At 41.3% G+C, this 15,510-nt stretch overlaps 1 protein-coding gene across 4 annotated transcripts in view; it reads right to left on the reverse strand.

Annotated features, from left to right (window-relative positions):
- Nucleotides 1-1,360: 1,360 nt before the first annotated feature.
- Nucleotides 1,361-15,510, reverse strand: part of USP10 (ubiquitin specific peptidase 10) — a 35,160-nt gene continuing 21,010 nt past the window's right edge. For 2 of the 4 annotated variants that reach the window (XM_070761876.1, XM_070761873.1), the window contains exons 7-14: nt 15,383-15,438; nt 14,621-14,724; nt 11,277-11,376; nt 10,332-10,503; nt 7,179-7,348; nt 4,055-4,195; nt 3,101-3,166; nt 1,361-2,549 (exon numbers count right to left, since the gene is read on the reverse strand). In XM_070761876.1, the coding sequence (XP_070617977.1) occupies nt 2,362-2,549; nt 3,101-3,166; nt 4,055-4,195; nt 7,179-7,348; nt 10,332-10,503; nt 11,277-11,376; nt 14,621-14,724; nt 15,383-15,438 (997 nt within the window). In that variant the 3' untranslated portion in view covers nt 1,361-2,361. Of the gene's footprint in view, nt 2,550-3,100; nt 3,167-4,054; nt 4,196-7,178; nt 7,349-10,331; nt 10,504-11,276; nt 11,377-14,605; nt 14,725-15,382; nt 15,439-15,510 lie in introns of all 4 variants that reach the window. The other 2 variants (XM_070761874.1, XM_070761872.1) reach the window with 1 other exon arrangement.

A 15,510-nucleotide genomic window follows, 5' to 3' on the forward strand; every position in this document is an offset into this window, starting at 1 on the left:
GATTGTTGCTCCTTCTCATTTATCCTCTGGGGTTCAGTTTGCTGTCCCCAAGCCTTGACCTGGACAGTCTCGAATTTAAGTAAACCGATTCAGACTATTTGCGGGGAGTGAAGATGGGAAGGAGAGGAAACCTTTAGAACGTGTCAACTTTGTAAAAGGAAATACAGTGATACCTCGTCTTACGAACTTAATTGGTTCCGGGATGAGGTTTGTCAGATGAAAGGTTTGTAAGATGAAACAATGTGTCCCATAGGAATCAATGGAAAAGCGATTAATGCGTGCAAGCCCAAAACTCACCCCTTTTGCCAGCCGAAGCGCCCGTTTCCGCGCTACTGGGATTCCCCGGAGGCTTCCCTCCATGGGAAGCCCAACCTCTGGACTTCCGTGTTTTTGTGATGCTGCAGGGGAGGTAGGGTTTCCCAGCGAGGGGAGCCTCAGCGAAATTGCTGCATCGCAAAAACACGGAAGTCCTCGAAACCCCACCTCCGGACTTCCATGTTTTTGTGATGCTGCGATTTCGCTGAGGCTCCCCTCGCTGGGAAACCCCACCTCCAGACTTCTGTTGAGCAAAGCGCCCGTTTTTGCGCTGCTGGGATTCCCCTGCAGCATCGCAAAAACACGGAAGTCCGGAGGTGGGGTTTCCCATGGAGGGGAGCGTCAGGGGAATCCCAGCAGCGCAAAAATGGGCGCTTCGCTGGCAACCAAAGTCCAGAGGCGGGGCATCCCAGTGGCGGCGGCTTGGGTTTGTAAAGTGAAAATAGTTTGGAAGAAGAGGCAAACAAATCTTAAACCCTGGATTTGTATCTCAAAAAGTTTGTATGACGAGGGGTTTGTAAGAGGAGGTATCACTGAACCAGTTTATATCTTTGATTATGTACAATATTTTCCCCCAGCATACCTACTATAACCACTTGCACTGATCATGCAATCTCAAAGTAGAATACGATCCATTGCATTTATTATTAAGAACCCAGTACAGTACCTTGACATCTTCACCCAAATGGATGAAGTCCAAGGTGTGTCTGGCTTATTTCCACATATAGGCATTTGTGACATCTACAAGGCAGGTCCTATCTAGCTTGCTCGTGAACATCCCTTTCAATTATGAAAGCCACCTCAACAAACACAAACAATAGGTGGCTCTTCAATTCCATCTTCTTATTTTTATCATACCCTTCGGGGCAGCCGGTATGCCCCAATTGCTTATCTCAATAGATTTGCCTCAAATGAAGGAGAACTGCATTTCTTTTGTGTCTATTTAGCTTACAAACTATCAAGTCTTCAACTCAGCTTCCTCCTCCCCTTCTACTGTTTTTAGCTGAATCCCCTTCCCCAAAGAACAGTCTTAAATGCTTTAAACCAACTTTGTGACTTTTTTTTTATTGATGGGCGACAACTTTATACTCCTAGATATCACTACACTGTGTACACTTAGGAACTCAACATTATAGGAGAGCAGACAGCAAAATTAAACAAAGCAGACTAAAAGAAAATATCAACCTTCATTATTTTGCCCATTTTTTTTGTTTTAAAATCCCATGTACACAGAAGCATAAATGCAGTTTTGAAATCTCTTAATAGCAATAAAGTTACAATCACCCATCTATATAGACTAACATTTTTTAACTCCAAGTATTTTGATCTGCAATGTGTACTTAAGCAGTTTTCCATCGCACAATTATTAAAATGAGTATTTTTTTTCCCATATCAGAAACCAGCAACTCTGTATATTGTAAATTTTTTAAGAGTATTTCTTTTTTTTTTAAGGAGAAACTTTTTTTTTCCTTGATAGACACTGGCTCATTTTTATCATTTATCAAAAAAACTAATGGGAGAGGTTTGTAGAAGGGCAGGTCTCTCTTTTTTTTTTTAAAGTTGTTTTTTTAAGTAAAGATAAAACATTTTCACAGAAATCTACAAGTTTTGTTGCTGGTGCAAGGCTGTTCCTATTATGCATTTAGAAAGTGGGAATCCATTGCAAATCCCATTTTAATCTCTTAGGACTTAGCGTTAGCGCCAAAAAAGAAAAAAAAACGAAAAGGAAGGAAAAGAAACAAAGAAAACCCCACCACCTCCATGTGATTCACAAATTGTGAGTCGTTTAAGCCCAAAGACTTCATTCTGCCAAGTCAATAAGCAACACCAACTATAGGTTGTGTTTGCACACCTTCAGAAAGGAACTTTTCCCCTTTCCTCTATTCAACAGTTGCAAAAGGGGGGGAGAGGAGAAGAGAGGGGAGGAGAGAAAGGGGGCCTCTGAAGAGCACTGAAAAAAGAAAGGGGGAGGGAGGGAGGGAGGAGGAGAGAGTTGGCGTTCTAGAAAGCGGATAATCGGGCAAACACAGCAGAAGATTGGAGGTTTCAAAGCAGGTCAACTCGGCGATAGTACAGGAGGTAGGCTGTGCGCTCGGCTGACGGTTTTACCACCTGGTGTTGAGTAATTACTTTGACAGCTTGGTCATCTATGCGCAGCCAGCCATTAAGACCAATCTGAAAGACATCTGTAGTATAGTGTCCACCAGTTGCGCTGTTTCCATGATGGTAGACAACTGCCAAGAAATTAAATTAAAAAGTTAGTCCATTTCCGCCCTTGCCTCAATATGTTTGTATCTCCCAGAAGCCGTTGTGTTTGCTACAGGATTGCTGAAAACCATGGTGATTTCTTTAACATTACGTAACTTTACAGACTTAGAGGCGGGTGGGTCTTATCTCTCTACCCCTTGGAGTGTTTGAGAGATACGATAGCTATTTTTCTTAGCAGCTATGCAATCTCCCAATTTGTGCAACTAAAATGATTACAAATTTAAAAAATATCCTCCTCCAAAGCAACTATCTCTCGCAATGCATAGCTATGCCTCCCTCAACAGAAGTTCAAAGCTCCAAATGGTAACATTACATTTTTGCTCTCACAAAAGAGAAGCTTAGAACAATTTAATTCATTTATTCAATTTACAGAATAGGATCTGTTTCCGGTCTTGTAACTTCACAATTCTGAGCGTTTGCTTGTACTATTATCAACTACTTTAAATTTAAGGAGGGAAAGAAGCCAAAATGTTTTTTCCCCAAAAAATTCTTGATCTTAAGAGGTAAGACTACATACCTGCAAAGAGCCGGTAGGTTCTTTGGCCTTTAAAAATCTTACTTTTTACTCCTGGCGACAGCAGCTCTGAAACAGGAGACAGACCGTGTGGTGAATTAGCACCTCTGGAAGACTCAATAAAACTTCTGGCTGTTCTTTTTCACATGCAATCAAGCAAGGAATGGGAGTGAACCCAATCAAGTCTCAAGGAGACAGCTGACAGAGTCTGCTGGCGTTATAACGTGCCTCTATTCAGCTGCAATGGCCCAAGAAATGCAAGGATTCTTCCAGGGAGTTTCATTTTAGCTGTTTTGGACTTGACAGGAGGGACATTTGCCTTATGACAAGGGTCACTAACCTTGGCAACTTTACGCCTTGTGGACTTCAGCTCCCAGAATTCCCCAGACAGCATGAGAGTTGAAATCCACAAGTTGTAAAGATGCCAAAGTTGGAACCCCTACCTCATAAAATTAAACTCCAGAAGGGCTGATTCCAGCTAAAATTTGGACAAGCAAAACATAAAAAGGATTTATTTCAACGCAAAACAATTTGGCACGCAGGATGGATGTCTCGGGTCAGAAATGGTATGCTTTTGTTTCGGGCACATATAATTTGCCCATGCGTAGAAAAGTGACTTGGGAAGCACATGGAGAGCATGTTCGCTCACCTTCAGCTAGGAACCCTTTCTCACACCCACACAAATGCTAATAATCTAGAAGGTGAGTAAAGTTTAAAGCCGATTTATAAGTCAAACTATTGGGAGGGGAAATACTAAAAATTACGCTTGTCAAATTGGTACAATTAAAATGTTGCAAGACTTTTGTCCTGCCAAGGAAGAATGTCTGAGGCATGATAACGGTGGAACGTCTGCAAAGAAAATATTTTACGAGAAGCATTTAGAGATAGAGAAGGATGACTGTTAAAAAGCTAGACCACAGCAGTAAGTGAAACATCTGCTCTGGTCACGAAATTCACCTTTACTTATTTCCAGGTCAACGGGGTATTCAATGTTTTTAATGAGCTTCTGGCACCCGCCTGTTTTTTCATAGACAAATCGCTTGAGGTGCAAAACCAGGACAGGAGGCAGCTCTTCCAAAGTTACTCTTCGACTAATCTCTACCTGGCAGAGAAAAAGCAGAATTTTAATTGAATTTATTTATATTTTATTTATTTCTTCAATTTCTATGCCGCCCAACTCCCTAAGGACTCTAAGCGGCTCCCAGCGAAAATATAAAACAGCAATAATAGTACTAAAACCTCTAAAACAATTTTAAAACAATTTACAATACAACAATTAAACCCCTGCTTACTGTTCGTGGTTGGATCTCTACTGTTTACCACCATAGGATCAATGCCTTCAAGCCTGTTGGAAAAGCTAGGCCTTTAGCACTTTTCGGAAGGCCAATAGGGTGGGAGTAGTCCAGACCTCAGGAGATAACTGGTTCCAGAGAGCTGGGGCAGCCACAAAGAAGCCCCCACCTCCCAGCGGACCCACTAGCTGATACTGTTTAGCTGATGGGACCCAGAGAAGACCAACTCTGGGCCCTTCCCTGTCGCTGAGAGCTATGTGGTAGAAGGCAGTCTCAAAGATAGTCTGGCCCTAATCCATGTAGGGCTTTAAAGGTAAAATCTCCCATTTCCAGTAATACAATTGTAAAAATCAATCCAAACTTCGAAATGTTACAGTTGTTACACTGATGGATTATACATTTTTTTCATTTGTAGCCTTATTGATCCTCATGTTGCTGTATACGATCCTTGAAGATTGGAATGGAATGCAGATATGGCGAAATAAACAGGGGAGCAAGATCGGTTTGTCATTTTCATATAACAATAATAAATAAAGGAACCTTCCAAAAGGAGAAAGGGAGAGAAGCAAAATGTCACTTTCCTCCAAAAAGCGCAAATAAATTTGAAGCTTCTTCATTTAATAACGAAGCAAAAAAGTATGTCCCCTTTTCAAATGTTTCAGGTTCCTTAACTAGAGTCATCTTGGTGCTGTAGGACATTGGTGTAAAAAACAGCCAAAGAAAATTATGGATAACTCCCTTAAAATTTCATCCAAGACTTGCCAAAAAGGGAACAAAAGAAGGGTATAGATATGCTGGAACTCAGTTCAGTTCAGACTCTGAGGTCAGCTGGGAAATTGCCAAATCAGGACAAAGCGAGTTTGTTTTCTAGATTACCCAGAAACAGTACTTAAAACTTGCAATTAGCCTAATTTTCATATAGTCACTCTTTCTTCCTGGCTCTGGCTAAAAATTAATCACTGAGTCAAGCTTAAAGAGATTGCTTCCATCTTACAGCCAAGAAAATACAAGCTTAATCAGTACATGTACACTGTTATTGTTTTAAAAAGTTAATTTAAATAGTAGTGTATGTTTTGAACTGCCCAGAGTTGTTTACGGAAACAGGTAGCTATAGAAATCAATCAAACAAACAAACATTAAAAAAATGCTACAAAGTGCAAAACTTAAAGGGCATAACATTCATGGCCATTTTAATAGGTTTTTTTTTTTAATGACTGTGAGATTTGCCTGCTCTTCTCAGACAGGACACTAACACATAAATCAGACTAGACTCGGCACCTTAAAGCGAACATCCTCTTTTCTAGAAACCATAATTGGAACGTTTGAATTTACAAATAAACGAGGAGACTAAAACCACGTACGTTGCAAACACCAAAAGCGAGGGCCAGGCCAAGCAAAACGTAGGTGGTGAATCCAAAGGAGAGGGAGGATTTTTCCCCCGTACAAGGAAGCCTCTCAGGCAGCCAGGGAGATCTTCTCCCACCCCACCCCTCCTCCCATCAGTGTCAGACATCAAATCCAGACAGGCTGTGCAGGCCCACACATCGTTTTGCAAGGCAACACATTCTCACTCTTGGTTTTTCCAGGCAGGCGGCCTCCCTCCCAACTCTTGAATGCTTAAACAGGGTGGAAGTGCCAACTCTTTCCTAGCCTGTGATGATGCATCAATGTTTGCAGAGATTTTGGGGGCTTCTTGCATTAAGCCTTTTTGTCCTTTTAATGATTAAGATGCTAACCTGGAAAAATATCACCAGGCCTACAACTGTTCTATTAACTGTGCATTGATTTGACTACTAACCAATACAGTGATACCTCGTCTTACAAACGCCTCGTCATACAAACTTTTCGAGATAGAAACCCGGGGTTTAAGATTTTTTTGCCTCTTCTTACAAACTATTTTCACCTTACAAACCCACCAGCGCCGCTGGGATGCCCCGCCTCCGGACCTCCGTTGCCAGCAAAGCACCCGTTTAAACGGGCACTTCGCTGGCAACGGAAGTTTGGAGGTGGGGTTTCCCAGAGAGGGGAGCCTCAGTGAAATCGCAGCATCGCAAAAACAAAGAGGTCCAGGGGTGGGGTTTCGAGGACTTTGGTGTTTTTGCGATGCTGCAATTTCACTGATGCTCCCTTTGCTGGGAAACCCCACCTCTGGACTTCCATTGCCAGCAAAGCGCCCATTTTTGTGATGCTGGGATTCCCCTGCTGGGATTCCCCTGAAGCATCGCAAAAACACAGAAGTCCGAAGGTGGGGTTTCCCATGGAGGGGAGCCACAGGGGAATCCCAGCAGTGCAAAAATGGGTGCTTTGGCTGGCAAAAGGGGTGAATTTTGGGCTTGCACGCATTAATCGCTTTTCCATTGATTCCTATGGAAAACATTGTTTCGTCTTACAAACTTTTCACCTTAAGAACCTCATCCCAGAACCAATTAAGTTTGTAAGATGAGGTATCACTGTACAAGAAAGAGGCAGGACACTCAATTGGCTGGTGGTTGCAAGAGGTTTCAGACACACATGGAACTTATGATCATTTTTCATTCGTACAACTACTGCAGCAGCCTCGTGGTCATGTGATCGTTTGACAAACAAAGCCTGGGGGGGGAAACCAGATTCACTTAACAACCGTGTTGCTAACAACTGCAGTGATTCGCTTAATGACTCTGGCAGGAAAGGTCATTTAAAACTCACTTAGCTGAAAGAAATTTCGGGTTCGATTGTGGTCGTAAGTCGAGGACTCTCTGTGTACAATACACCAAGCATCTTAAGCACATATTTCACTCTCCAGAAAGCACCTACCTCTTGCTTGGTTTTGGTGGTGTAGCCCTGGACAGACTCTCTTGCCACCAAGCTCTCTAGGGCATCCTGAACGGTACGTATCCTATCGGACTGGATATCCAATTGCAGAGTGAAAAATGGCTGCAGAGTTGCAGATTCTTTCGAACTCTGCTGGTAAACCACAGACCTAAAGAAATGAGGGAGAGTGAAGAAGAGTTTGTGAAAAGCTACCTCATTGCTGAACCCTGGAAAGACTGGCAACCACGTCAAAAGCACTGGGGAAATCAGGGGATCCAGGCAATTCAAATGGGCATAAAGATTTATGGCAAGCTTATGCTCCCCACAAGAATCTGAACTACTAACAGTCAAGGGAAATTAGCAAGGAATTCAAGGTGGGCTGAACTTAGAGCTCTTGTGGGTGCGCAGGAATTCAGGACTGATGACGTGTTTGAGCCCTCCCTCAGGTTCAGCCTGGTCATCTACGCTAAATTTACTCATCTTTTTCTAAAAAATACAGCGTCTTCGAGTTATACAAGGACAACTGGTTTTATGGAAAGATGAAGTCAGATTTAATGAGACTGTTACAAGAAATGGGATTTTTAAAAATGGGAAGTTCGTCACTTGCTGATTATTGAAGACCGCTGCTGTGCTGCCTCTTCCTTTCTCTAGAAGTGCAAAAGAAATTAGCGACATTCACAGATCTCTAATCTTCAAACCTAACTATTTCTGATTCAAAGATTTCAGTATCCTCATGCTGAACGTGCTTAGGTTCATGCATTACATACCAAACGTGGCATTTCTGCATAAAACCAAGGCAATCCAATTCATTAAAACCGTCCCTTTAATACTCCTATAGGGCCACCTTTTCGCACAGTGGCATCTTTATTTCCTGGTGAAAAGCAACTCTTTCTTGGTCCATGTTAAACCCTCATAATAGCACAGCTACTGTTTTTAAGAGGCAACTTGCTCCCTCTATTCAGTCAAATTAGTGTCCTCTTTGTGACACTGTATGAACTGTCCAGTTATTCATTCAGGCGGAATAGGGTTCATCAGACTTGAATAGCAGGGAAGCTGTTGCTGTTTCAAATTAGGACTGTGTTCACCCTTACGAGGGCTCATTTTAAATTAGTATTTCAAGACATGTTTTCACAAAGCACATAGAAGGGGTAGTAAAAACCTACAGTGCCTGTGATGAGTAACACAGGTGAAAATCACTTCAATGTGTAATTTTTTTTTTTAAAGATATATTACAAACAAAGCCCAGCCCCCATTCCATAAAACTGGAATTCCTGTTTTTTGGTTTAGATAGTGGACCAACCTGGAGCTAAACCTTAAAAAAAAGAAAGTCAACCCTACCAACCTAGTTCCATGTCTTAAAAAAAAATATTGGCAAATTTATGTTTACTCTAATATTGCTTCTACTTTCAACTTAAAAGGTCGTCCCCTTCTCTGCATGAAAAGAGTTTGAGCCTCAAAGGTCTATGAAATCAACTTTGAATCCCACAAGTTTCTACCGGCCCCTAAGATCCCACCAAGCTAGCTCTGCTCCATACTGTACTATTGTCTAAAGCAGTGTTTCCCAACCTTGGCCACTTGAAGATATCTGGACTTCAACTCCCAGAATTCCCCAGCCAGCATTTGCTGGCTGGGGAATTCTGGGAGTTGAAGTCCAAAATATCTTCAAGTGGCCAAGGTTGGGAAACACTGGTCTAAAGTATGGCTGATGGCAAAAGGCCTTGACACATTCTGGAGTTTCCTCCTTTGAGGTGTCAATCTGGAAACTTAATTTTGATTTTAAGCAATCAGTAAAGATAGCCTTATGTTCCATCTCTCTTTTGTGAGTGTGTTCTTATATAAGCTCAATATGACTTTAATTCTGTTATAGATTTGTTATTCGAAATGTATTCTAGCCTAAAATGCTTTTCAGTATTACAAAATTGCACATATCTGAACCGGCATTTAAGAGTACAATTTCCAATTGGAAAAATAGTTTTTCCCACAAATTTCAGGAGGAAAAAAATATAGAGAGAGGCCAAAAATTATGCAGGAAGAAAAAGATGCTAATTCATTTGTTTCTGTGCAGCAATTTCTAAATTTCTATATCTCCGCTGCTAGCCTCATGAAATAACGCTTCCCAATATCCTTATGAGAGATCCTATTTCTGTGGTGACCTACTTTGTAGAGTGAGTAGGATGGGTGCGGCAGAAGCAGACAACACATGTGGGATTAAAACCTTGTGGCTCTCTCATTTGACAAGACATTCTTTTTTTTAAAAAAAGAAAGAAAATAGGAATCCCTGTTTCATCTTAAATGCCTACCCGTAAGAACTACTGTCAGTTTAAATGTACAAAGGGCCCTTTGAAAGTACACAAATCTCATTTTCCAAATGTCATTTATCGTAAATGGCAACGGGAAGGAACTATGCTCTGTTTCATTCATTCATCTTTCAAGTTGATTTTTCATTTTTATATACTTCTAATTGATGGGCCTCCTCTGCAGTGGCACCCCCATTCTGGAATGCTCCCCCATCTAAAATGCTCCCCCCTCCTATACAGCTCTGGGTTTCTTGTTGAAGGCCTTTCCTACACTCCTGCTGATTGCTTGAGATTTCCCCCGTCCCTTTTCAATCATTTAACTGTCCCAAACTGCTGCTCTTAGTATTGAATTCAGAAATGTCAACATACATCACACCCCAATATATCGGAAGCAATACAGAACTCTATCCAGTGAGGATAATAATAGAAACATAGAAGACTGACGGCAGAAAAAGACCTCATGGTCCATCTAGTCTGCCCTTATACTATTTCCTGTATTTTATCTTGCAATGGATCTGTTTATCCCAGGCATGTTTAAATTCAGTTACTGTGGATTTACCAACCACGTCTTCTGGAAGTTTGTTCCAAGGATCTACTACACTTTCAGTGAAATAATATTTTCTCACGTTGCTTCTGATCTTTCCCCCAACTAACTTCAGATTGTGTCCCCTTGTTCTTGTGTTCACTTTCCTATTAAAAACACTTCCCTCCTGGACCTTATTTAACCCTTTAACATATTTAAATGTTTCGATCGTGTCTCCCCTTTTCCTTCTGTCCTCCAGACTCTACAGATTGAGTTCATGTAGTCTTTCCTGATACGTTTTATGCTTAAGACACGATTGGAACACTACGTACCTTATATGCCCACCAAATATGTCTGTGATTGGTGTCTGGACGAAATCTGCCTGTCGAGTGACAGAAGACTTGTTACGTGGGCCGACCTGTTCCCACTCATCCTCGCTGCCTTCACCTTGCTCTTCCTGTTCATCCTCTTCGTTCACAAGTTGGGTCTCAGGGCCATTGGACACTGTTTATCACAGAGAACAAAGAGGGACAAGGTCACCCCTGCCCAGGCTCACTGCATAATGAAGGGGGCGGATCATTCTGTTTTGAAATGGGCTGCAGGGGGACACCAGAGAAACTTTCTGGGCAAAACCAAGCGTGGCTTTCTCTAAACAAATGGTTTTATTCCAGGGCTGCATTTCAAATGATGGGACAAAATGATAGGGTGTCATACAAGTGACATTGAAGCTATGGGTAGCGACAGAGACAAATACACAACCACACATCTCCAACCTTCACCCCAAAGCCACAGAGAAAAGAAAAGATTATTCTTAGCAGAGACTGAGCTATATTTTGAGAAGTGGATAGATGTTCCAAAAGGGCTAAGGGTGACTGAAGGCTGCAGATCTCTGCCCTTGAGTAGGGTTACACTTCTGGCCAAATTTATCATTTAAATCTATTTTAAAAGACAAGTTTCTTTCACTACCGACCCTTATAATTTCAAACTAAGAGGGTGAAACTTTGAGGGATTACTGAAAATGATTTTACAAAGAGATTGAGGAAGAAAGGAACCCGCCTTGACTGATTGGCAGTGCAGATCCAACATTTTATCTGAATTCCTGTTTTGGGCAATTACTTCATACTAGAGTTAAAGGGGAAAATCATTAACCATGATTCACACAGTGGGAGAAAAATAGTGGCGACTCATCATGATAACACAGCGTTTATGCAGCAGATATAAAAGAATTATATGTAAGGAAGACTCAATACATGTCGAGCGGCTATTTGAAAACGTACTTTCACTATGCGGAGATAGCAATTTTTTCAGAATCAGCATTTCCTCATGTAGGCCATTGAGAATAAATCCTAGGTATTCTTCGGCATCTTCTTGTCTACCCTGCAGGAATGATTTCTGGGTTAGGTTACTCACAATCACTTATTGTTCAATACCAAGAGCTGCCTAGATTTGCTCAGGATCTAACCAATGAAGGCAAGGCCATACACCCACTTTCCAGTACCCCCAAATTCTATTTTAAAATGGATTGGGGTTTTTTCTACTTCAATTCCAGAATACATTGCTAAGACAACCCTAACCTGTCCCTCCACTGATGCACATGGGGGTTTAAGCCAAGGAGAAGGAAACATGGAAGCCATAATGCTACTTCCTCCTTGGACACTCAGTTAAAATTCTTTTGAGATATCTATATTAACAGTAATAAACTGAGCAAAAGTAGGATCTATTCCATCATTGAGAACTTTTAATATAAGGCCTCCATCAAAGAAAAATTATAGGTTATCCCTTAACTCACAAGATTTTTAAAAAGATTGTTCAAAAGTTACAACAGCACTGAAAAAAGTGACTGATTCACTTTAGCATCCCCATGGTCACATGACCAAAATTCAGCTGCTTGGCAACTGGTTCCGACTTATGACGGCTGCAGTGTCCGAGGGTCACGTAATCCCCTTTTGCGACCTTCTGACAAGCAAAGTCAACGAGGAAGCCAGATTCACTTAACAACCAGGTTGTTAACTTCAGTGATTCGCTTAGTAAAAGCATGCAACAAAATTCATTTAACAAATGTCTCACTTGGCAACAGAACTGTTGGGTTCAATTATGGTTGTAAGCCAAGAACTACCCAGCTCCAATTGTAGCATTTGGAGCTATCGTTTGCGTGTACCAATTGCTAAATAAAGATTTGGATAGGTAACTTATAGAGAACCCTCTTCAGATCTCCTGGCTGTAATAAACATTGCAATACAGAACCCACTTTTTCCCTTCCACGTGTGCGTTTCAAAGGAACTCCAGGATAGAATCTTTTATCAGTCTAGGGCAGTGATGGCGAACTTTTTTTGGCTCGGGCTGCCAAAAGGGTGCGTATGTGTGTACCCACACCCATAGTGCAATGCCTTCCCTCACACACGTGCACACAGTACCCACACTGCTCCCCCCCACAGTGTATGCGCACAGGCTTCACTGAAGCTGTGGAGCTGCCCTACTACTTACCTTCAGCTAGTTGCAACCAGGCCTTCCCACACCTCGGTCCTTTTCTTCTGCAGCCTGCAAGGTCTCTTTGGCCTATAACAGAGCTCTGGATCCATCTGGAGTTCAATTATCAATTGCAGGACCTTTCCTATTTCCTCAAAGTCTTTCCTGAAGGCTTCTCTAGCTGATGAGAGAGCGCAGGATCAATCCAGAGCTCTGTTAGCAGTTGCAGAGGCCTTTCTGAAAAGCCTTGCCGGCTGCAGAAGAAACATAGAGACATAGGAGATTGACGGCAGAAAAAGACCTCCTGGTCCATCTAGTCTGCCCTTATACTATTTCCTGTATTTTATCTTAGGATGGATCTATGTTTATCCCAGGCACGTTTAAATTCAATCACTGTGGATTGGCCAACCATGTCTGCTGGAAGTTTGTTCCAAGGATCTACTACTCTTTCAGTCAAATAATATTTTCTCACATTACTTCTAATCTTTCCAACCTCAGATTGTGTCCCCCTTGTTCTTGTGTTCACTTTCATATTAAAAACACTTCCCTCCTGAACCTTATTTAACCCTTTCACATATTTATATGTTTCGATCATGTCCCCCCTTTTCCTTCTGTCCACTAGGCTATACTGATTGAGTTAATGAAGTCTTTCCTGATACGTTTTATGCTTAAGACCTTCCACCATTTTTGTAGCCCGTCTTTGGACCCCTTCAATTTTATCATTAAATATGTTAAAGGGTTAAATAAGGTTCAGGAGGGAAGTGTTTTTAATAGGAAAGTGAACACAAGAACAAGGGGGCACAATCTGAAGTTAGTTGGGGGAAAGATCAAAAGCAACGTGAGAAAATATTATTTGACTGAAAGAGTAGTAGATCCTTGGAACAAACTTCCAGCAGACGTGGTTGGTCAATCCACAGTCACTGAATTTAAACATGCCTGGAATAAACATAGATCCATCCTAAGATAAAATACAGGAAATAGTATAAGGGCAGACTAGATGGACCATGAGGTCTTTTTCTGTCGTCAGTCTTCTATGTTTCTATCAGTATCTTTTTGTAGGTGAGATCTCCAGAAATGGATCGAGGTGTGAGGCCGGGCTGCAACTGTCCAAAACCGAAGAAGTTCCTGAAGACCTGACAGCAAAAAGGAGGCTGGGGGGGATGCACACAAGTGAACGTCCAGTTGGGCCGTTTTTTGCAGTCCCTGGGCTCCAGGAAGTTTTGCTGAAGCCTGGGGAGAGCGGCAACAACAGAAAAGAAGGCCGAAAATCAGCTGGCCAGCACCCACATGCATGACTGGCATAGGGCAACCCCTCATGTGCCCTTGGATATGGCTTTGTGTGCCACTTATGGCAAATATGCCATAGGTTCGCCATCACTGGTCTAGGGACTCTCTCTCTCTTGCAGTTTAATTCTAAAACAGTTTTTTTCCCCCTGACATTGACAGTTTTACATTTTATTTACAGTCATAGAAAAAATGATAAACTGTAACAATAAATACAAACAAGTTTAAAATAAAAGAAGTGAACTATTTTTTTCCCAAATATCTAGAAACTGTGGGCAAGAAACATGTGCAGAGCAGAGTGGTGTGGTGGCCTAGAGGTGGAGCTCTCGCCTCACAATCAGGAGGCTGTGAGTTTGATCCTAGGTAGAGACAGAGATTTCTCTCTCTGGGCACACGGAGACTATATCTGCTATACAAAGCTTTGTTGTGCGAAGACAGGAAGGGCATCTGGCCATTAAACACTGCTAGCTCCATTCAGTTGCGCAGACTCCACCCCGCAAGGGATTACAGAATTGTTAAAAGATGAAACATTGTCAGTCATTGATTAATGTAAAACATTAATAAAACAATCAGTCTTGCAACTTATGTTAATCAACCCTCTTCCTTCTAGATTCATGAAGTCTGAAATGCTGAAATTAAATCACTATTTCCTAAAATTGGCAGACAAAGTAGTACCTTGTCTTTGACACAATACTGATGATGGTTGATGTGCTCTGAATCCTATCAACAACTAAAACATTATTCCTGCAACTGTTTATTTCAGTCTCATACTACCTGGATATTCTAGACACAGGTGGATAATAAAACAAGACACATTAAAACACAATTTAAATTCTGCTTCTGCAGCATTACTTACGTGGGGAATCCTCACCTTTTCTGACAGACTGGACTTGATAACAGTCAACAATCTATAAATGTACGTGGGTTCAAAGGCAGCTCCAGGTCTGATATCTCGTGCAATTTTATCACTTAAAGCTGCAACCAAAAATTAGGGGAGTTTTTAACTGTCAGCTGTTTGAGTATAAGATGACACATTGCTACATCTCCAGTCAATCCATTGTTCTTAAAAGATTTACTAAACAATTACTGTGGTGTGTTAATTAAAGTCATAACATCAAAAGAGAACAATTATGGATCTATGAAAAACAAGGAAGTTCATTACTGCCACCATATTATAGTGGCATTATATGAGACTTTAATGTGGGTAATTCCTACCCCAAAGAGTTGGGTAGAAGATACGACAGGAGATCTGTATGGAACTACAAATACCAATATTTAAAATATTGTTTTTGTTTGCTGCAATCACTGTTTCATCCATCTTTTCATTGACAGCTGCCTTTTTTAGCAGAAAAGTAGATGATTATCAATCCAGCAGAATAACTTATGTAAAAACGTAATAGAACACAGAATGTTCAACAGGTTGTCCTTCACCCAGTTTTGCAGTGCATACAAAAATATTAAAAATACAAAAGCAGCAGATAATCATCATACTTTCTTCATAAGCAACACTGGATTTGTGCTGCTCTAATCTAAGACATGTTTTTGGGGTTTAGATCAGATCAAAGGTTACATTCTCCAAAGGTTCCTCCACTTTTGTAATAAATTAGATAGAAGCTCGCATTTTATTACCTACCCTGTTTTGCCTTCGGAGGGACTGGCATGTTTGTAAACTCGTTCATCAGGCGGACACTAAACAGAAAAGAAAACTGATCTCAGAAACAATGTCTGACCTTATCTACATAGATACCTGTGCAATAATCC

This window comes from Erythrolamprus reginae, chromosome 9 (assembly GCF_031021105.1).
Source record: "Erythrolamprus reginae isolate rEryReg1 chromosome 9, rEryReg1.hap1, whole genome shotgun sequence".
Lineage (NCBI taxonomy): Eukaryota > Metazoa > Chordata > Lepidosauria > Squamata > Dipsadidae > Erythrolamprus > Erythrolamprus reginae.